The sequence below is a fragment of the Oryctolagus cuniculus genome, chromosome 7, assembly GCF_051225735.1.
Source record: "Oryctolagus cuniculus isolate XC-2025 breed Fujian yellow rabbit chromosome 7, ASM5122573v1, whole genome shotgun sequence".
NCBI lineage: Eukaryota > Metazoa > Chordata > Mammalia > Lagomorpha > Leporidae > Oryctolagus > Oryctolagus cuniculus.
In genome coordinates this window covers 26,694,330-26,716,416 of record NC_142873.1, presented here as the reverse complement: position 1 = coordinate 26,716,416, position 22,087 = coordinate 26,694,330, and the positions used below count along the sequence as shown (strand labels likewise).

Genomic DNA, 22,087 nt, shown 5'->3' with positions numbered 1-22,087 from the left:
TATGCTAAAGAATGCAGTACAAAAGGGAGTGTACTTCTATAGGAAACAAGCCAAGGACATTGTGTTCCATCTTTACAATGAAATGCAGATTTCCCACTAAAAGGCAAATCCATCATTTCAAAAGGTTGAATAGAATGATGCATTAAAAAAATCCAGCTGCTTAAATTTAGGGCATTGAAAAACATCCAATAAAAAAATGTTCCCTGGGTCTCAAACATTTTCATTTGATTATGTATTGGATAGATTTTCATTAAATCTAGAATCTTATGTCCTAAAATAGTTTGACAAGTATTTTAAACAAGTTGGATTCAACTATAATACTTTATTGACTTACATTATATACTTTATTATTTAGAATATCTTTGTGATTGTTTGTATATTATTAAGTTTTATTCAAGAAACATTAGAATCTTCTTAGAGTACTTTGCTTTTTCATGTTGGGTTTCTTTTATGTTTTTGTTTTCATCCTTGTTTTTTCATTGGAGACCTTATCTGCAAGACAGTCATTTTGGTCTCCAATCAGCTTCCTTCAGTTTTTTTCCATCATCTATCTTACTCTGACCTATCTTTTATGGTCAAATTGAGGGCCACCTTTTCACTATTACAGTGTGTTCTGCCCAACTTTTCCCTGACTAATTTTGGAGTAAGAAGTGGCAAAGCCATGATTTGCTCTGCAATACACCAAGATGCCCACAAACTGGCTTGGAAGCACAGAATTCTGCTTTATACTGCTGGGCCTAGCCATAAATTCTCAAGGTAGTGTTCTCTATGCTTTGGTGCCAAAACATTTAAGTCAAGCATATCTGTATGGGGCATGTATTTTTTGCAGGCATTAACAATCACTTATTGAAAGTCAAGTCTAAGTCTCCATGCTCTCCTCCTCTGCAATCTAGACATGCTATTTCTCAAGACTAGCACCACAGAGGTAGCCTGTGACCATACAGAGGGCTACTGTTTAACAAGGCTGTGCTAACAGGCCCCTGGTAATAAGTATTGACTAGGCTTCCCAAGCTATTTGACTTTCTCTTGTTACACTGGTTCTCAGGCAGTTATACATATGATAATATTGCCCCTGTCAATCCCTAAAAGTAAATGTTTCCAATAATTCTTTGGCATCCAATACATTTTACTAACGCCACTTGGTTTCTGTTTGCAGACCTCACCTCTCCAATGCCCGCATTCTTCCTAAGGAATTGTTAATTTTTAGAAAAGAATCCATTCTAGCTAATATCCATTCATTTCTAAGAGCAAAGACCAGTGTAAGCAAATAATGAAGGATAGAATTCAAAGGGAGAGAATGATCCTGCGGGGGAAGCAGGACACACAGCAGACTCATAGAATGGCAAACACCCCAAACAGCACTCCGGCCTCAGAATCAACCGTTGGGGCATTCGGATCTGGCTAAAAGGCCCATGAGAGTCTCACAGGCATGGAAAGCCATGACACAGTGGCAAAAACAACCTAAATGAAAGATCCTAGTGAACAAGACCCCAGCAGAAGGAACAGGCCATCAAGGAGGGAGGCGCCTTTCTCTGAAGGGAGGAAGGAGCCTCCACTGTGATATGGCCTTGACTAAACAAGTTCAGAGTTGGTGAACTCAAGGGGCTTCCATAGCCTAGACAGCTCATGGCAAGAGCCTCAGGTGATTGCTGACATCATAAATAAGAGTGCCAACTGTTAAATCAACAACGGGAGTCACTGGGTACAGACTCCCCATGTAGGATCTCTGTTCTTAATGTGTTTTACTATGAAACATAAAGACAACACTACTAGTCGAACAATACCCTATACCTTGAGCGGTTGTGTGAGGGCAGCCTGTTGAAATCCTTGCTTAGTGTATACTAAGTTGATCTTCTGTATAGAAGGTAATTGAAAATGAAACTCGATGAAGGGTGGGATGGGAGAGGGAGTGGGAGAGGGGAGGGCCACGGGAGGGAGGGAGGTTGGGAGGGGGAGCCACAACAATACAAAAGTTGTACTTTGTAAATTCACATTTATTAAATAAAAAAAGAGCAATGATTTTGTGAATAATTCTGTTTCTAGACTTATATTTTACTCTAGACCCTGAAGAGGGAAGCATTTCTGTGCTTTATCATGGTTTATGGGGGGTATTTCATACTGGGGTCCTTGTGCTTCCACTCCTCTGCCAACACTGGCTATCAAAACTGCTTAGGCTGCAAATAAAACATGAAATGAAATCCATCTGGCATTTCTCATTGAATTAGGACCAGAACATTTTTGTTAAATATTAACAGATGTCTAAATTCTTAATATCAAACTAACATTTAAAAACATCTAAGGGGACCCACATGAGGAGGGCCATGTGTTTTCTCCATCTCCCAGCCTTTCCTGTATCTGACCCCCACCATCACCACCACCCCGTTTGTCCTACCCATGTGTTGAGAATGACTGGAGCCACCTATCTCTGTAACTCTTACTCCTTGGTAGCTGGTATCAAAGTGTTTGATGGTATCAGGATAGTGTATTCAAGTGTGAGCCAACTCAAGTGATATGTTGCCTCTGGCATGTTTCCAGGTCTTTGATTAAAGTCAATTTCTCTATCTCCATCTCCCTCTCTCCCTCTCTCTCTCTAGGAAAAAGAAAAGAAGTACATGCTTCCCTTGGACAACCTGAAAGTCCGGGATGTGGAAAAAAGCTTTATGTCTAGCAAACACATCTTTGCACTCTTTAACACAGAGCAAAGGTAAGAAAATGAAGCAGTTTCTATTTTCAATTGCTGTTCCTTGAATTTCTATGTGACCTAGAGATCATATTTGCAAATGCTTCCTTTCGTCACCCTTTAAAATTTGTCACCCCTTCAGTTGTTTTTTTAAGTTATTTTGTATTTTTAACTTTCACCATGGTTATCCTGTCAAAATATTAAAACTTAGAATGAGAGAGATCTTCAAGAATTAGTTTATTTCCTGTTTTTTTTTCATAAATCATCAAAATTATGTTGTATGCTTTCTTCAAGCTAGATTTTATAACCTGAACGTCTTCCTTTTCCTGATTTAGTGATCACATACTTACACATTACTGAACTGTAATTTCAACAGTACTTGTCTAATATGAGTGAATGTAACTCAAGGTCTTCTTAAGGCCTCTATGTCATGACTAAATTCACTGAATAAAATTATTCAGTTAATGTGAAGAAAAATATATAGCACCTTACAGTATTTCAAAGCACTATCCACATTCATTGTTTTTGATCTTTATAACAATTGCCCAAGAGATTAAAAATATGGAGTGGCATGGTTTTATAGATTAGTAGAAGTATAGGCTCAGAGGGTTTAGCTGACTTTCATACCATCACACAACTAATCATGGCAGAGCTGAAACTGGAATTAGAACTGTGTGTAAATCCACTTTTACTTCCATTCATATTTTCTGCGGGCGTTTTTCTTTTTTTTTCTCCTTTGCTTATGTACAGTATCAAAACTTTATTTTTAGACTGATCATCATGGAATGCTGTGGTTGCTCATTGAAACTAAGTATACAAGTTAAATAAGCCAATGGAGAGAGAACAGAGGATGGGATATAGAGATGTATACTGGCTACAACTGGGCAAGGACAATAAAGGAGATTTTCTTCCAAGTGCAGATGTTATGGGAACAATCTAATTTGTGTGAGCAAGTTGTTAAGAGAATAAGTCACAAAGTGTCAGAGTCTGATTTTAACCTATTTTCTCAGGCAGACTTTTATCTTTATTTAGCATAGAATGAAGTTCTTGATTAGATTCAGTGACTGGCCCAGGGTCAGTCACATAGTAAATGAAAATAGCAAAGGAAGAACACTTGTTCCCACATTCCCAGTCAGTTGCTCAGAATGACTCATAATACAAAAATACTTGGAAAAACCACAAGGCAAGCCTCTTCAAGAATCAAAGGTGAATCAAATTAAATACAATTCCTGTATCAAATATTGAAGTGGAATCTTTCAAAGACTTAGTATCTTTTGAGTGTAGCTTATGAAAAGGAAAACATTGAAACTGATAAAGAATGAAGAAGTTCCCCAGAGAAAGCAGTAGAGATTGCAACATGTCAAAGCCAAGCCAAGTACTGTTTATATGCTTTTATCAGAGCACGGAGAACCAGAGATCCCAAGGTAACTGTCTCAGGCATCCTTAGCCTTCTTGCTCAGACATGGAGTGGCACAAATGACTACCAGACAGGAAGTCACCCTTAACACAATCTTCATGAAACAAAGACAAGACAATGATAGTCTTTCTAGATAAAATACAACTGTGGATTTCAAAAGAACAAAAGTCACTAAAATACAATTTTGAACTTCTAAAAAAATCTAGATAGCCTAGAATCTTGTAGGACTAAAGTGACATTGAGTTCTTCAACTACTTCTCAGAGACTTCTGTGAGCACACACTGGTCCCTATAGTTGCATTTGTCATTGATTTTTTTCCTTTGAAATCTTGATTCCTTTCAACTATTTTTGTGCTGTATATGACCTCCAGTACAATGTTGAATACAAGCAGGCATCCTTGTCTTGTTTCTGATTTCAATAAGAATTTTTAGGGGCTGGCGCCGTGGCGCACTAGGTTAATCCTCCGCCTGCTGCGCTGGCATCCCATATTGGCGCTGGGTTCTAGTCCCGGTTGCTCCTCTTCCAGTCCAGCTCTCTGCTGTGGCCAGGAAGGCAGTGGAGGATGGCCCAGGTGCTTGAGCCCCTGCACCCGCATAAGAGACCAGGAAGAAGCACCTGGCTCCTGGTTTGGGATCGGTGTAGCTCCAGCCGTTGGAGCCATTTGGGGAGTGAACCATTGGATGGAAGATCTTTCTCTCTGTCTCTCTCTTTCACTGTCTGTATAACTCTACCTGTCAAATAAATAAATAAAAAATCTTTAAAAAAAGAATTTTAAAAAATATTTTAGCTAATTACTTTTGGGGAGAGATCTAATAACAGATGAAAAAGAGTCCTTGTGTTCTTAGTTACCAAGGTTTTTATTTTCATTTTAAAACATGGATAGGTATTGAATTTTATCAATATGTGCACCTAGAAGAGTATGGAATCTGTTTCTTCTTTATTCTGTTCATGTGCTGAAATATACTGATAGACCTATTAATTTAAACCATCTTTGGTTTCTTGGGATTAGATCTAGTTCAGGCATGATAGACTTTCAGTTATGGTGTGTTCCTGGCTTATGTTTCCATTTTATTTAGACTTTTGAGTTTATGCTCTAAGGTGATATTGACCCATAAATATCCTTTTGTGTACTCTTTCTTGGTTTTAATATCGACGTTTGGGTGGATGTTATGGTTCAGTAGGTTAAGCTGCCTCTTAGGATGCCCTCATGCTATATCATAGTGCCTAGTTCAACTTTGGGCTACTCTGCACTTCTCATCCATCTTTCAGCTAATATGCTTTAGAGACAGTGGATAATGGCCGAAGTACTTGGGTTCCTGCCAGCCACATGGGGGACCTGAATGGAATTCCCAACTGCTGGCTTCCACCTGGCCTAACTCTGGTTGTTGTGGGAATTTGGGGAATGAACCAGAAGATGGAAGATCTCTCTCTCTCTCTCTCTCTCTCTCTCTCTCTCTCTCTTTCTCTCTCTCTGAATCTGCCTTTTAAATAAATAAATCTTTGAAAAAATAATATCAAATTTGTGTTAGCTTCATAAATTGAGGTGTGAATAAGTCATTATTATTCTTTGGAATATTCTCTTATAAAATAAGGATTAACTGTTAATTAACTATTTTATGGAAGTCATTACTAAAATCATCTGGATCTGGAAGGTATTTTTGGTAAATAGAATTTTACCTAGTGATTTTAATATATATAATAATTATAGGTTTGTTCAGTTTTCTGGTTTTTCTATAAATCAGTTTGGATAAATTGTATTTTTAGAAAATTATCTATTCCATTTGCTTTAAGATATATTAGCATCAAATTTTTTAATATTTCTATTTTTAAAAATCTATTATATCTGAAATTAAACCCTTTTATTTCTAATATTAACATTTGTCATTTTCCCCCATGACCACTGTTTCCAGAGGCTTTTATATTTTCAAAAAATAAGTTTTTGTTTTTTTTTTCATTATCTAGTGTGTATAATTTTTCTGTCTCAATACATTCTGCTGTTTTTTTCATTATTTATTTTCTTTATGTTTATATTATTGTTCTTTTCCCCTTAACTTTTTACTTTTGATGGAGGAAATTTTTTAAATTGTATTTAATGTATACAAATTTCATGTATTTACTATATACAGATTCAGGAACATAGTGATACTTCCACCCTACCCTCCCACCTACTTGTGCTCCCACTCTTCTTCCTTGTCCCTCTCCTATTATCATTCTTAATTTTTACAAAGATCTATTTTCAGTTAACTTTATACTCATCTGATTAACCCTACATTAAGTAAAGAGTTCAACAAATAGTGTGAAGGAAAAAAAAAAACTATTCTTCAATAGTGGAGACAAAAGATGTAAAATATCGTGGAATCTCAAAATGTCAATTTCACTCCTAAACGTTATCTTTTAGATACTACTAGTTACCACAGATCAGAGAAAACGTGGTATTTGTCTTTTTAGAATGGGCTTATTTCACTAAGTATAATGGTTTCCAGTTGTATCCATTTTGTTGCAAAGGACAGGATCGATCGATTTCTTTCCTTCCTTCCTTCCTTCCTTCCTTCCTTCCTTCCTTCCTTCCTTCCTTCCTTCCTCTCTCTCTCTCTCTCTCTTACCACTGTGTGATATTCCATAGTGTACATATACTGTAATTTCTTTATGCAGTCATCAGTTGATAGACATCTGGGTTGATTCCATATTGTAGCTATTGTGAATTGAGTTGCAATTAATATTAGGGTACGGCTCACTCTTTCATATGCTGATTTAATTTCATTTGGGTCAATTCCCAGGAGTGGAATGGTGGGTCGTATGGTAGGACTATATTCAGATTTCTGAATTTTCGCCATACTGTCTTCCACATTGGCTGCACCAGTTTACATTCCCACCAACAGGAGACCAGGGTACCTTTTTCCCCTCATCCTTACCAGCATTTATTGTTTGTTGATTTGTGTATGAGAGCCATTCTAACAGGAGTGAGGTGAAACTTCATGGTGGTTTTCATTTGCATTTCCCTGCTAGTTAGTGATCCTGAGCATTTTTTTCATATATCTGTTGGACATTTGGATTTCCTCTTTGAAAAATGCCTGTTCAAGTCCTTTGTCCATTTCTTAACTGGATTGTTTGTTTTGTAGTTGTTGAGTTTCTTGAGCTCTTCATAGATTCAGGATATTAATCCTTTATCAGTTTCATAGTTTGCAAATATTTTCTCCCTTAACTGCCCTTTAGTATGTCTTAAAATCTGGTATTGTGAAGCCTCCAGCTTTGTTTTTGTTGTATGAAGGTGCTTTAGAAATTCAGGGTCATTTGTGTTTCCATATGAATTTTAACATTGATTTTTCTAGATCTGAGAAGAATGTTGTTGGTATTTTTTTAGTATCACATTCAATCTGTAAATTGTTTTCAGTAGTATGAACATGTTGATTATGTTAATTCTAATCTGTAAACATGGAAGATTTTTTCTATTTTTTTGTGTCTTCCTCTATCTCTTTCTTTAATGTTTTGTAATTTACATCATAGAGATATTTTTTTAAAAAATATTTATTTATTTATTTGAAAGTCAGCGTTACACAGAGAGAGGAGAGGCAGAGAGAGAGAGAGAGAGAGAGAGAGAGAGAGGTCTTCCATCCAATGGTTCACTCCCCAGACGGCCGCAACGGCTGGAGCTGTGCCAATCCGAAGCCAGGAGCCAGGAGCCAGGAGCCAGGAGCTTCTTCCCAGTCTCCCACGTGGATGCAAGGGCCCAAGGACTTGGGCCATCTTCTACTGCTTTCCCAGGCCATAGCAGAGAGCTGGACAGGAAGTGGAGCAGCTAGGTCTCAAACCAGTGCCCATATGGGATGCCGGCACTTCAGGCCAGGGCATTAACCCACTATGCCACAGCACCGGCCCCCCATCATAAAGATCTTTGACATTCTTGGTTAAAGTTATTCCAAGGCAGCTAAATTTTTTTGTAGCTATTATGAATGGGGTTGATCTTTGAAGTTCTTTCTCTGTCTTGGCATTAGATTTTTGTGTGTTAATTTTGTATCCTGCCACTTTGCCAAACTTTTTATGAGCTCCAATAGTCTCTTAGTGGACTTTTTTGGTTCTCCTGTATATAGAATCATGTCATCTGCAATTAGGGATAGTTTGACTTCCTCCTTTCCAATTTATATCCCTTTATTTCTTTTTATTGCCTAATGGCTCTGGCTAAAACTTCCAGGATTATATTGGCTTTTTGAGTGTCTAGTGTGTATGTTTTTCTATTTCAATACATTCTATTGTCTTTTTCATTATTTCCACATGTTTATCTTGTTGGTCCTTTGCCCTCTAACTTCTTATTAAAATTTTTTTGATGTACAGAAAGACACAGAGGATGAGAGAGAGATAGAGAGGGAGGAAAGAGAGAGAAAGAGTGATCCATTGGCTAGTCCAACCCTTAGATGCCTACAACAGCAAGAGAGTGCCAAAGTCAGGAGCATGACTTTCACATAGGTGACAGAGACAACCAGTTACTTTAACCATCACTGCCACCCACAAGGATTTGTAGTAGCACAAAGCTGGAATCAGAATTAAAGCTTGACATCAAACCAGGTCCTTGGATGTAGGATTCAGCCACCAGGCAAAATAGCTGCCCTTTGGGGCCAGCATTGTGGTGCAGCGAGTTAAGCCAATGCCTGTGATGCTCGATATCAGAGTAGGGTTGAGCCCCAGCTGCTCTGCTTTGGATCTAACTGCCTGCTAATGTGCCTAGGGAAACAGCAAAAGATGGTCTGAATCCTTGGGCCACTGCACCCACAGGAGAGACCTAAATGGAATTCTTGGCTCTTGGTTTCAGCCTGGCCCACCCTGGCTGTTGAGGTCATTTGGGAAGTAAAACAGTAGATGGAAGATTCTCTCTCTCTCTCTCTCTCTCTCTCATGTTAACTCTGCCTTTCCATTTATTTTACAGTTCGAATTTATTACATTCAGTTCTGTTTCCTAATCTTAGTTATGCTTTTTGTTTATTTATGTGTACTTTATATTTTATACTGGATGAAATTTTATGGTATTATTTCTAACTCATTTATTTTGTGGTTGAAGAATGTAATCTAGTGTTTGGTAAATTTACATCAATAATCCATGTGTATGAGAAAAGAAAGTGCATTTACTATTTGGGAGTACAGATTCTATGGGAGTTAATAAGATAATACTTGTTAATTGTGTTATATAATCTCTATAGTCACTATGGTTTTCTCACCTTGAGTAATTCAAATATTCAACTAATATATATTGGGCAGCTGTTATGTGCCATGGACTGTCCTGTGCTTACAATAAATTTGTAAATACAATAGGCACAGATGATTGAACATTTTAGGCTATATTCTAGAAAGGAGCACTGTCAGGGAGACAGATAAAGAAAATCATAAATAATCTTACTTTGTCAGAGGAGTATTGAAATTTTCACCTTATGATTATGAACTTGAATATTCTAGTAAGTCTATCAGTCTATTGTCGTTAAAGAATGTGATTTAGTGCTGTAAATTTTAAATTACTTTAGATTTTATTTAATGAATTTGCTTTTAAATTCAATTTTAAATTTTATTTGTGCATTTTGAGCTTAATTTATATTATTAGTCATACAAACTTAGAATTGTAGTATCTGTCTAGTGAATTTTTAAAAAGGTAATCTTATGACCCCCTATATCTAATGATGTTCTTTGTGTTAAAATTTATTTTTTCTGATGTTGATGTAGTTATACTACTTTTCTGTTGATTAATATTTTCTCAGTATAACCTTTTACTTCCTTTTGTCATCAGTCTTTCTTTATATTTATTGCTTATCTTATAATAACATACAGATGGGTTTGATTTTGTTTTTAGTCTAATTTGAGATCTTTTTCTTTTAATTAGTGAGTTTAACCTATTTATATTTTTTATTATTACTGATATTTGAATTTAATTTGAGTATGGTATTTTGTTTTTTCTCTTTAAGCTGCCTTTTCTATATTTGTTCAAGCATCCACGCCTTAACTGCCCCACTGCTCCTGTCTTTCTTTTCATTATTTAATTTATTCTTTTCCCTGGTTTGGAAACTACATACTCTATTTTTTTCAATATTCTTTCAAAATTTGGCACTATGATTTGATTTGAAGCTGGAAGTTAATATTCCTACTGTCTTTCCAAAATCACCTGTAATCGTGCCAACTCCAGTAATCCTCTCCTGATTTCCATATTATTGTTAGAAATATTTAAATTCCACCTTAAATTTTTAGTGCTTCAGTCAATATTAGCATTGTTTCAAATAGACAATGATTGTTTAGATTTACTGACATGACTGTCAATTTCTCGGTTCCCTTTCTTCTTGCATCCCAGTATTTAAATTTGTTTCATTTTCCTTCATAGCAAAACAAACCCTTTAGAGATCCTTTCACTCATTGCTAATTGGTTGCAACTCTCAGGTGTTTATATTCCTAAAAAACGTCTTTTTGCCCTCACTTTTGAGCAGTACTCTGGTTGAATCTTGAATTGTAGATTGTTAGTTATTTTGTCATAGCGTGTTGAGGTTATTGTTACCCTATTTTCTCACTTCAACTCTAATTTTGTGAGGGCAGTCTAGATGTTTCTCCTTTATATAAGTAATATATATTTGCTCATTGGCCTATTTTAAAGATCTTTATTGTCTTGAGTCTTTTGTAGTCATTGTGCTTCTTTTTTTTTTAACTTTTATTTAATGAATATAAATTTCCAAAGTACGACTTATGGATTACAGTGGCTTCCCCCACATACCGTCCCTCCCACCTGCAACCCTCCCCTTTCCCACTCCCTCTCCCCTTCCATTCACATCAAGATTCATTTTCGATTCTCTTAATATACAGAAGATCAGCTTAGTATACATTAAGTAAAGATTCCAACAGTTTGCTCCCACACAGAAACATAAAGTGAAAAATAATAGATGATTTTTTAAATGATGATGAAATCAGATCAGACCTATTGTCATGTTTAATCCCAGTGAGAGTCAAGTTGGGAATTGATATTTTCTTTTTTCTTTTTTTTTTTTTTACAGAAGATAAGTTTAGTATACATTAAGTAAAGATTTCAACAGTTTGCACCCCCATAGAAACACAAAGTGAAATATACTGTTTGAGTACTCGTTATAGCATTAAATCTCAATGTACAGCACATTAAGGACAGAGATCCTACATGAGGAGTAAGTGCACAGTGACTCCTGTTGTTGACTTTACAAATTGACACTCCTGTCTATGGCATCAGTAATCTCCCTATGCTCCAGTCATGAGTTTCCAAGGCTATGGAAGCCTTTTTTTTTTTTTTTTTTTTTTTTTTTTTTTTTTTTTTTTTTCCAGAGTGTCTTGGCTTTCCATGCCTGAAATACTCTCATGGGCTTTTCAGCCAGATCCGAACGCCTTTAGGGCTGATTCTGAGGCCAGAGTGCTGTTTAGGACATCTGCCATTCTATGAGTCTGCTGTGTATCTCGCTTCCCATGTTGGATCACTCTCCCCTTTATTTATTCTATCGGTTAGTATTAGCAGGTACTAGACTTGTTTATGTGCTCCCTTTGACTCTTAGTCCTTTCATTATGATCAATTGTGAACTGAAATTGATCACTTGGACTAGTGAGATGGCATTGGTGCATGCCACCTTGATGGGATTGAATTGGGATCCCCTGGTATGTTTCTAACTCTACCATTTGGGGCAAGTCAGCTTGAGCATGTCCCAAATTATACATCTCTTCCCTCTCTTATTCCCACTCTTATGTTTAACAGGGATCACATTTCAGTTAATTTTCAACACTTAAGAATAACTGTGTATTAATTACAGAATTAAACCAGTCATATTAAGTAGAACAGACAAAAAAAATCACAGGACTTGGGATTTGCATAAATTCTGAAAAAAATATATGCCATTATCTCTGACTTTTGTCTGTTTTATGTTCTTTCTTGTTTTCCTCTAAAATTCCTATTAGAGGTAAACTAGACAATCATTCTATTTTCCATTTATCTAATCCTTTTATATGTATGTCTCTATGTATTTTTTTAGTACTGTCTTCCATTTCATTGATACCCTCTTTGTCTTTGACCAGTCTTGGATAAACTTACCTGTCATTTGTATTTGCTCCAAGACAGATTTTTTTCAGTTCATCCTTTTCCTCAGTATGTGACCTTTGGAAATTTCTGGTTCTCACATAAATCTCAAGATACTATTTCCTGTCCTTTTATGGACATGGAAATGCAAACCTATTAGTTACCAAAACTGATGCTGTCCAGTGGCAAAAGTGACAAAAGACATTTTTCTTCTTAATTCTTTTAAAAATTCTTTCATTTTAGAGGGAGCTTGGAAACTTAAGATGATATTTTTATTCAATTCTAGATGCCTAGGAGGAAAAAAGTTTTTAAATTTTTCATTCTACTATTTTGGTTGAAATGAACTACCTTTGATTACCACAAAATTATTTCCAGACTTTGGCCATGGGTGAGGATTGCTATAACCTTGAGCCTGGATGGCTGATCAGGGGTTCACTGTGTGTACAGATTTGAATATTCTACATACCAGTTAGAGAGAAATGGTAATCATTCTTCCATTCTCTCATTTATTCTTTTAAGACACATTTATTCTATTATCCACTCCAAAGTGCCTATTAAACATTTCTTTGTTATCAGCCTGGCCTGACAGTGTTGGTATTCTAAGTGAAATATAAGATATGACCTTGTTTTGATAACATTTGTGCTGTAATCCCTAGTGAATACCATATAAATGTGGATTTTTCACTGATATTAAAGCAGAAAAATTAATAAATCAAGAGAAGTTTTTCAGAATCTATATTTATTTATTTGAAAGAGTTACAGAGAGAGAGGGAGAGAAAGAGAAAGATCTCCTATCTGTTGCTTTGCTCCCCCAAATGGCCACAACAGTCAGGGCTGAACCAGGAACTCCCGCTAAGGCCATCATCTGCTGCTTTCCCAGCCACATTAGCATGGAGCTAGATTGGAAGTAGAGTAGTGAGACTTGAAACAGCACTCATATGGGATACTGGTATTGCAGGCAATGGCTAAACCCACTGTGCCTCAGTGCCAGCCCCTAAAAGAAGTTTTTGAAAATGAAAAGTAAAAGTCTAGTTGGGAGATTATTGTACAAGAAACAAATGAATTATAGTGCATGTGGTAATATTTAAACAGAGTAATTGATAGTGTATTCCATTCTAGTACCTAAATGCTGGAGTACCAGAAAGCACAGAATTTTGCCACAGCATCAGAGTTAGCCTCGTATGACCTCAATGGGTCCTAACATCAATTAATATAGAGAAAATAGTAAGAACTCTAATAAGGAGAGGATAGTATTAGTCAAAGCAAATAGCAGCAAATGTTGTTTCATCTGTTGTCAACTTCTTTTGGATGAGAAGAAGCTACTTTTAAAGGGAAGGTGAGCCCTAGCAACAAATATAGGGTTTCTTAACCAGACATGGCCATATAACTTGATATATTTTAATGCTTTGAGTAGAGGAGAAACTATGCATTTATCAAAAGCCCATAGACTTAGCATAATCATGTTAATCATATTATTTTGCCAGTTAAATTGATTCTGATTCTGAGAGTATATTCCTATTTTTTTCTTTCTTCTGAAACAAGATTTTATAAGAACAGAAGTGTTCTTTTTCCATACCTTTAAATGAAGTTATCCTAGGTTAATTTAGGAGTGTTTTTCTAAAGGCTTCCATTGCCTTATATTTTTCATCCTTGCCTTCCACATCAGTGACTTGGACAGATTTATTTATCGGTTCAGCAGACCCATGTGAGGTATATTGGCCTGAGGCTAAGAGTTCCTGTTTGAAGAGCAGAGTTGGCATCAGTGTAAGTGGTTTGAAGTCCCTGGGATCTTGGATCAGATAATTGTGTAGATTCTCCTTGCCTGGCAGGTTAAGGAACTGCCTACAACAATTGAATGCCTTACCCATGTTACAAAAGCAGTTCATGAAAGAGCCTGATCTAGAACCCAGGTGTGCTGTTTCACAACCCAGAGCTGTTTCTGACTTCACTGTTTAGATATTAACTATGGAACAAGAATTCCACCTATGGCCTTATTTGGAATTCCTCCTGAAAGAGCAGCAATAAAGAGATTTAACTGCTTGTATCAATAATTCAGTTTACCATCACATCTTGCAAATTTCCATGGAATGTTTTGAATCTCATTTATAAAGCCTTGCATGGAACTGACCAGAGTTTATACTTCCTGAAAACATACTGTGGAGGTTGGAACTCAAGTCACAGCATTATTCCTAAGAGCTCATTCAGTTGCTATTTCAGTTTTCCACTACAAAGTTCAAGATGGTTACTCTGTGGTCTCTTGTCATCAGGTATGTGGGAACTGATAGATTTAAAATCCTTTATTTTTCAGATGTGGTAAAGAAATATTTTATTATTTTTATCTTTTAGAAACCTTTTATTTAATAAATACAAATTTTATAATTACAACTTTAGGAAAATAGAGATACTTCCCACCATACCCACCCTCCCACCACTACTCCCACTCTACCTCCTCTTCCCTCTCTCATTCCCAGAGCCATTCTCCATTAAGATTCATTTTCAATTAACCATATTTTTGTTCATTTCTCTTTATTAACTTTCTTTTTTTAAATTTATGTTTTAAGGAATACAAATTTCATAAGTACAAGTTTAGAAATATAGTTATTCTTCCCACCATACCCACACTCCCACACCTCTTCTTCCTCCATCTCACCTTGCCAGTCCCATTATCCATTAAGATTCATTTTCCTTTTTTTTTAAGATTCATTTTCAATTAACTTTATATGCAGAAGACCAACTCTATACTAAGTAAAGATTTCAACGATGTGTACACACACACAAACTGTTTGAGAAATGGTTTTACAGTTAATACTCATAATACAACTTTTTGAGGACAGAGATCCTACATGGGGAGTTAGTGTACAATGACTCCTGTTGTTAATTTAAAAATTAACCCTCTTATGTATGATGTCAGTGACCACTCGAGGCTCTTGACATGAGCTGTCAAGGCTATGGAAGTCTTCTGAGTCCACATCAGTATTTGGATAACACCATAAGTAAAGTGGAAGTTCTCTCCTCCATTTAGATAAAAGCCCATTCTTTGATGGCCACTTCTTTCCTCCGTTTCACTCACTGAGATCCTTCATGTAGGACATTTGCCACAGTGTCTTGGCTTTTCATGCCTGAAATGCTCTCATGGGCTTTTCAGCCAGGCCAGGAAGACTTAAGGGTTGATTCTGAGGTCAGAGTTTTACTTAAAGCAATTGTCATTCTATGAGTCTGCTGTGTGGACTGCTTCTCATGTTGGAACATTCTCTCCTATTTAATTCTATCTAGTATTATGAACAGACACTTGATACAACTAACATATTAACAACTAATATGATCACTTTAACAATTAAGGTGGCATTTTTACCACCCAGCTTAATGGAATTTGGGGTCCCATGGCAAGTTTTTTACTATACCTTTAAAGTAAGTCCATAGGAATGTACACGGAACTATACAGCTTTACAGTTACAAACTTCCACCTCCCTCTCTTATTCCCATTCTTATTATTTGCTGAGGTCTATTTTAAATTGACCTTATACACATATGATTAAATCTATTTTAAGTAAAGAGTTCAACAAATAGTATGAAGAAAAAAAGAAAAAAAAATTTAAAAATGAAACTGTTCCTCCACAGTCAAGACAAAGGCAGCTCAAGTCATTTCTTCTTGAAGTGTTAAATTATACTTCTACAGATTTCATTTTATGTGCTCTATTAGTTCTCATACATCAGGGAGAACATAATGATATTTGCCCCTTTGGGACTGGCTTATTTCACTAAGTATGATTTTCCAGATTCATTCATTTTGGTGCAAAAAACAGGATCTCATTTTTTATCACTGTGTAGTATTCTATAGTGTAAATATCCCATAATATCTTTATCCAGTCTTCAGTTGACAGTTCGCAGGCATTTAGGTTGATTCCTTGTCTTGGCTTGTGAATTGAACTGCAATAAACATGGAGGTGCATTTAACTCTTTTGTTTACTGTTTACTGATTTCAGTGACCTTGAATAAATAACCAGGAGTGAGATAGCTAGATCATATGATAGGTCTATATTCAGATTTTTGATCCATCTCCATACTGTCTTCCATAGTGGCTTTACCAGTTTACATTCCCACCAACAGTGGATTAGGGTACCTTTTCCCCCACATCCTTGCCAGCATTTATTGTTTGTGTTTCACTATTAAAGCCATTCTAACTGGGGTGAGGTGAAACCTCATGGTGGTATTGAATTGCATCTCCCTGACAGCTAACGATCCTGAACATTTTTTCATGTGTCCCTTGGCCATTTGGATTTCCTCTTTTGAAAGATGTCCGTTTGGGGGCCGGCACTATGGCGCAGTGGGTTAACGCCCTGGCCTAAAGCGCTGGCATCCCATATGGGAGCCAGTTCGAGTCCTGGCTGCTCCACTTCTGATCCAGCTCTCTGCTATGTCCTGGGAAAGCAGTAAGAAGATGGCCCAAATCCTTGGGCCTCTGCACCCGCGTGGGAGATCCAGAAGAAGCTCCTGGATCCTGGCTTCAGATGGGCGCAGCTCCAGCCATTGCGGCCAACTGGGGAGTGAACCATCGGATGGAAGACTTCTCTCTCTCTCTACTTCTCCTCTTTCTGTGTAACTCTGACTTACAAATAAATAAATAAATCTTTAAAAAAAAAAAAAAAGAAAGATGTCCGTTTAATTCCTTTGTCCATCTCTTAACTGGGTTGTTTGTTTTGTTGTTTTGGAATTTCTTGATCTCTTTGTATATTCTGGTTATTAATCCTTTATCAGTTGCATAGCTTGCAAATAATTTCTCCCAATCTGTCAGTTACCTCTTCACTTTTCTGATAGTTTCTTTTGCCATACAGAAACTTCTCAATTTGATGTAATCCCATTTGTTAATTTTGGCTTTGACTGCCTGTGCCTCTGGGGTCTTTTCCAAGAAATCTTTGTCTGTGCCAATGTCTTGCAGAGTTTCCACAATGTTCTCTAATAATTTGATGCTGTTGAGTCATAAATTTAGAGCTTTAATCCAGGTTGATTGGATTTTTGTGTAAGGTGTAAGGTAGGGGTCTTGCTTCATACTTCTGCATGTGGAAATCCAGTTTTCCCAGCACCATTTGTTGAAGAGACTGTCCTTGTTCCAGGAATTGGTTTTAGCTCCTTGGTCAAATATAAGTTGGATGTAGATGTTTGAATTGATTTCTGGAATTTCTATTCTGTTCCATTGGTCTATCCATCTGTTTATGTATCAACACCAGGCAGCTTTGATTATAAATGATTTGTAGTATGTCTTGAAATCTGGTACTGTGATGCCTCCAGCTTTGTTGTTGTTGTATAAGATTGCTTTAGCTATTCAAGGTCTCCTGTACCTCCAAATGAATTTCAGCATCATTTTTTCTAGATCTTAGAAGATTGTCTTTGGTGTTTTGATTGGTATCACATTGAATCTGTAAATTGCTTTTGGAAGAATGGACATTTTGATGATACTGACTTTCAATCCATAAATGAAGAGTTTTCCAATTTTTTTGTATCTTTAATGTTTTTTTTTTTTTTTTTGGCCAGGCAGAGTTAGACAGTGAGAGAGAGGGACAGAGAGAGAGTTATAGACAGTGAGAGAGAGACAGAGAGAAAGGTCTTCCCTCCATTGGTTCACCCCTCAAATGGCCGCCATGGCAGGCGTGCTGCACCGATCTGAAGCCAGGAGCCAGGTGCCTCCTCCTGGTCTCCTGTGCAGGTGCAGGGCCCAAGCGCTTGGGCCATCCTCCACTGCCTTCCCGGGCCACAGCAGAGAGCTGGACTGGAAGAGGAGCAACAGGGACAGAATCCAGCACCCCGACTGGGACTAGAACCCGGGGTGCCAGTGCCTCAGGTGGAGGATTAGCCTAGTGAGCCACGGCGCCGGCCTCTTTAATGTTTTTAATTCTCATCGTAGAGATCTTTGGCATCCTTGGTTAAATTTATTCTGAGGTATTTGATATTTTTGTAGCTATTTTGAATGGGATTAATCTTAGAAGCTCAGTGTCAGCCTTGGCATTGTCTATGTATACAAAGTCTGTTGATTTTTGTGTATTGACTTTATATCTTACTACTTTACCAAACTCTTTTATGAGTTCCAATAGTCTCAGTGGAATCTTTTGGATACCCTATATATAGAATCATGTCTTCTGCAAATACAGTAGTTTGACTCCCTCCTTCCCAATTTGTATCCCTTTGATTTCTTTTTCTTGCCTAGTGGCTTTGGCAAAAACTTCCAGGACTATCCTGAATAGCAATGGTGAGAGTTGGCATCTTTGTCTGGTTCCAGATCTCAATGGGAATGCTTCCAATTTTTCCCCATTCAAATGATGCTGGCCTGGGGTTTATCATAAGTTGCCTTGATTGTGTTGAGGGATGTTCCTTCTAAACCCATTTGCTTAGAGTTTTCATCATGAAAGGGTATTATATTTTGTTAAATGCTTTCTCTGCATCTATTGAAATAATCAGATGTTTTTTTGTTCTTCAGCTTGTTAATGTGATGTATCACGTTGACTGATTTGTGAATATTGTATCATCCCTGCATAGCAGGGATAAATCCCACTTGGTATGGGTGATTGATCTTTCTGATGTGTTGTTGGATTTGATTGGCTAGAATTTTGTTGAGGATTTTTGCATCTGTGTTCATCAGGGGAATTGCTCTGTAATTCTCTTTCTCTGTTGCCTCTTTTTCAGGTTTTGGAACTAAAGTGATGCTGGCTTCATAGAAAGAATTTGGGAGGGTTCCCTCCCTTTCAGTTGTTCTGAATAACTTGAGAAGAACTGGAGTTAGTTCTTCTTTAATGTCTGATAGAATTCAGCAGTGAAGCCATCCAGTCCTGGCTTTTTCTTTGTTGGGAAGGCCTTTATTACTGATCATTTTCCGTCTTGATTTTGGGTCTGTTTAGGTTTGCTATGCCTTCATGGCTCAGTTAAGATAGGTTGAATGTCTCCAGGAATTTTTCCATTTCTGATAGATTTTTTAGTTTGTTGGCTTACAGCTCTTTGTATTAATTTCTTTTTTTTTTATTTAATGAGCATAAATTTCCAAAGTACAGCTTATGGATTACAATAGCTTCCTCCCCCCTGTAACTTCCCTCCCACCCACAACGCTCCCCTTTCCCACTCTCTCTCTCCCCTTCCCCTTCACATCAAGATTAATTTTCAATTACATTTATATACAGAACATAAATTTAGCGTATATTAAGTAAAGATTTCCACATTTTGGTCCCACACAGAAACACAAAGTGTAAAATACTATTTGAGTACTAGTTATAGCATTAATTAAACACCTAAGAGTAATTGTGTATTAAATACAGAGTTCAACCAATAGTTTTTAGTAGAATATAAAATGCAACTTTTGTATTGTTGTGGCTTCCCCCCCAACCCCCCTCCCTCCCGTGGCCCTCCCCTCACCCACTCCCTCTCCCATCCCACCCTTCATCACGTTTCATTTTCAATTACCTTCATATACTGAAGATCAACTTAGTATATACTAAGCAGGGATTTCAACAGGCTGCCCTCACACAACAGCACAAGGTATAGGGTATTGTTCGACTAATAGTGTTGTTTTTGAGTTTCATAGTTAAACACATTAAGAACAGAGATCCTATGTGGGGAGCATGAACCCAGTGACTCCCGTTGTTGATTTAACAATTGGCACTCTTATTTATGATGTCAGCAATCACCTGAGGCTCTTGCTATGAGCTGTCTAGGCTATGGAAGCCCCTTGAGTTCACCAACTCTGAATTTGTTTAGTTAAGGCCGTATCACAGTGGAGGTTCCTTCCTCCCTTCAGAGAAAGGCGCCTCCCTCCTTGATGGCCTGATCCTTCTGCTGGGGTCTTGTTCACCAGGATCTTTCATTTAGATTGTTTTTGCCACCGTGTCATGGCTTTCCATGCCTGTGAGACTCTCATGGACCTTTTAGTCAGATCCGAATGTCCCAAGGGTTGATTCTGAGGCAGGAGTGCTGTTTTGGGCATTTGCCATTCTATGAGTCTGCTGTGTGTCCTGCTTCCCCCGCAGGATCATTCTCTCCCTTTTGATTCTATCTTTCATTATTTGCTTACACTGGTCTTATTTGTGTAATCTCTTCGACACTTACCTTATCTTTTTGATCAGTTGTGTATTTATACTTATCACTTTACCAAGTGTGCTGGCATTGGTACCTGCCTCCTTGGTAAGGTTGAGTTGAAATCCCCTGGCACGTTTCTAGTTCCACCATTGGAGGTAGGTCTGAGTGAGTATGTGCCATACTATAGATCTCCTCCCTCTCTTATTCCCACTCCTATATTTCACAGAGATCAATTTTCTGTTAATTTTTAAATGCTTAAGAATGGTTGTGCATTGATTGCAGAGTTCAACCAGTGGTCTTGTGTAGAGCAAACTGAGCAACAACAACAACAACAACAAAAATACTAAAGGAACAAAATAGTAAGTTTTTCCTCAACAGTCTAGACAAGGGCTGCTCATGTCATTGTCTCTCATAGTGTCCATTTCACTTCAATAGGTATCATTTTAGGTGCTCGTTTAGTTGCCATCAATCAGGTAGAACATGTGATATTTGTCCCTTTTGGACTGGCTTATTTCACTCAGCATGATGTTTTCCAGCTTCCTCCATTTTGTTGTAAATGCCAGGATTTCATTGTTTTTTACTGCTGTATAGTGTTCCATAGAGTACATATCCCATAGTTTCTTTATCCAGTCATCCATTGATGGACATTTAGGTTGATTCCATGTCTTAGCTATTGTGAATTGAGCTGCAACAAATATTGAGGTGCAAATGGCTTTTTTCACCCCTTTAATTCCATTTGGGTATATTCCAAGGAGTGGGATGGCTGGGTCCTGTGGTAGTGCTATATTCAGGTTTCTGAAGATTCTCCAGACTGTCTTCCATAAAGGCTTTACTAGTTTGCATTCCCACCAACAGTGGATTACTGTCCCTTTTTCTGCACATCCTCGCCAGCATCAGTTGTTGGTTGATTTCTGTATGTAAGACAATCTAACCGGAGTGAGGTGGAATCTCATTGTGGTTTTGATCTGCATTTCCCTGATGGCTAGGGATCCTGAGCATTTTTTCATGTGTCTGTTGGCCATTTGGATTTCCTCTTTTGAAAAATATCTGTTAAGGTCCTTGGCCCATTTTTTATTGGGTTGTTTGTTTTGATTCTGTGGTGTTTTTTGATCATTGTGTAGATTCTAGTTAATCCTTTATCTGTTGTGTGGTTTGCGAATAATGTCTCCCATTCTGTTGGTTGCCTCTTCGCTTTCCCGACTGTTTCCTTTACTGTTAAGAAACTCTTCAATTTGAGGTAATCCCATTTGTTTATTTTATCTTTGATTACCCGTGCCTGTGGGGTCTTCTCCAGGAATTCTTTGCCTATTCCGATATCTTGAAGGGTTTCCCCTATGCTCTCAATTAGTTTCATGGTGTCGTGGCGCATCTCTAGTTCTTTGATCCATGTTGAGTGGATTTTTGTATAAGCTGTAAGGGAGGGGTCTTGCTTCATACTGCGACATGTGGACATCCAGTTTTCCCAGCACCATTTGTTGAAGAGGCTGTCCTTGTTCCAGGGGTTGGTTTTAGGTCCTTTGTCGAATATGAGTTGGTTATAGATGTTTGCATTGATCTCCGGTGTTTCTGTTCTGTTCCATTGGTCTTTCCATCTGTTTTTGTACCAATACCAGGCTGTTTTGATTATAACTGCCCTGTAGTATGCCTTAAAGTCTGGAATTGTGATGCCTCTGGCCTTGTTTTTATTGTAAAGGATTGCTTTAGCTATTCTGGGTATCCTGTTTCTCCATATGAATTTCAGCATCATTTTTTCTAGGTCTTTGAAGAATGGCTTTGGTATTTTGATTGCTATTGCATTGAACTTGTAAATTGCTTTTGGGAGAATGGACATTTTGATGATATTGATTCTTCCAATCCATGAGCATGGCAGGTTTTTCCATTTTTTT

At 37.4% G+C, this 22,087-nt stretch overlaps 1 protein-coding gene across 9 annotated transcripts in view; it reads left to right on the top strand.

Annotated features, from left to right (window-relative positions):
• The window catches only part of DNM3 (dynamin 3), a 624,166-nt gene that overhangs the window by 431,729 nt on the left and 170,350 nt on the right, over positions 1-22,087 (top strand). For all 9 annotated transcript variants that reach the window (XR_016210404.1, XM_089299537.1, XM_089299535.1 and 6 more), the window contains one exon: positions 2,595-2,704. Coding sequence is in view for 8 of the 9 variants with exons in the window: in XM_089299537.1 (XP_089155663.1) it covers positions 2,595-2,704 (110 nt within the window). In the remaining variant the exon portion in view is untranslated. The remainder of the gene's footprint in view (positions 1-2,594; positions 2,705-22,087) is intronic.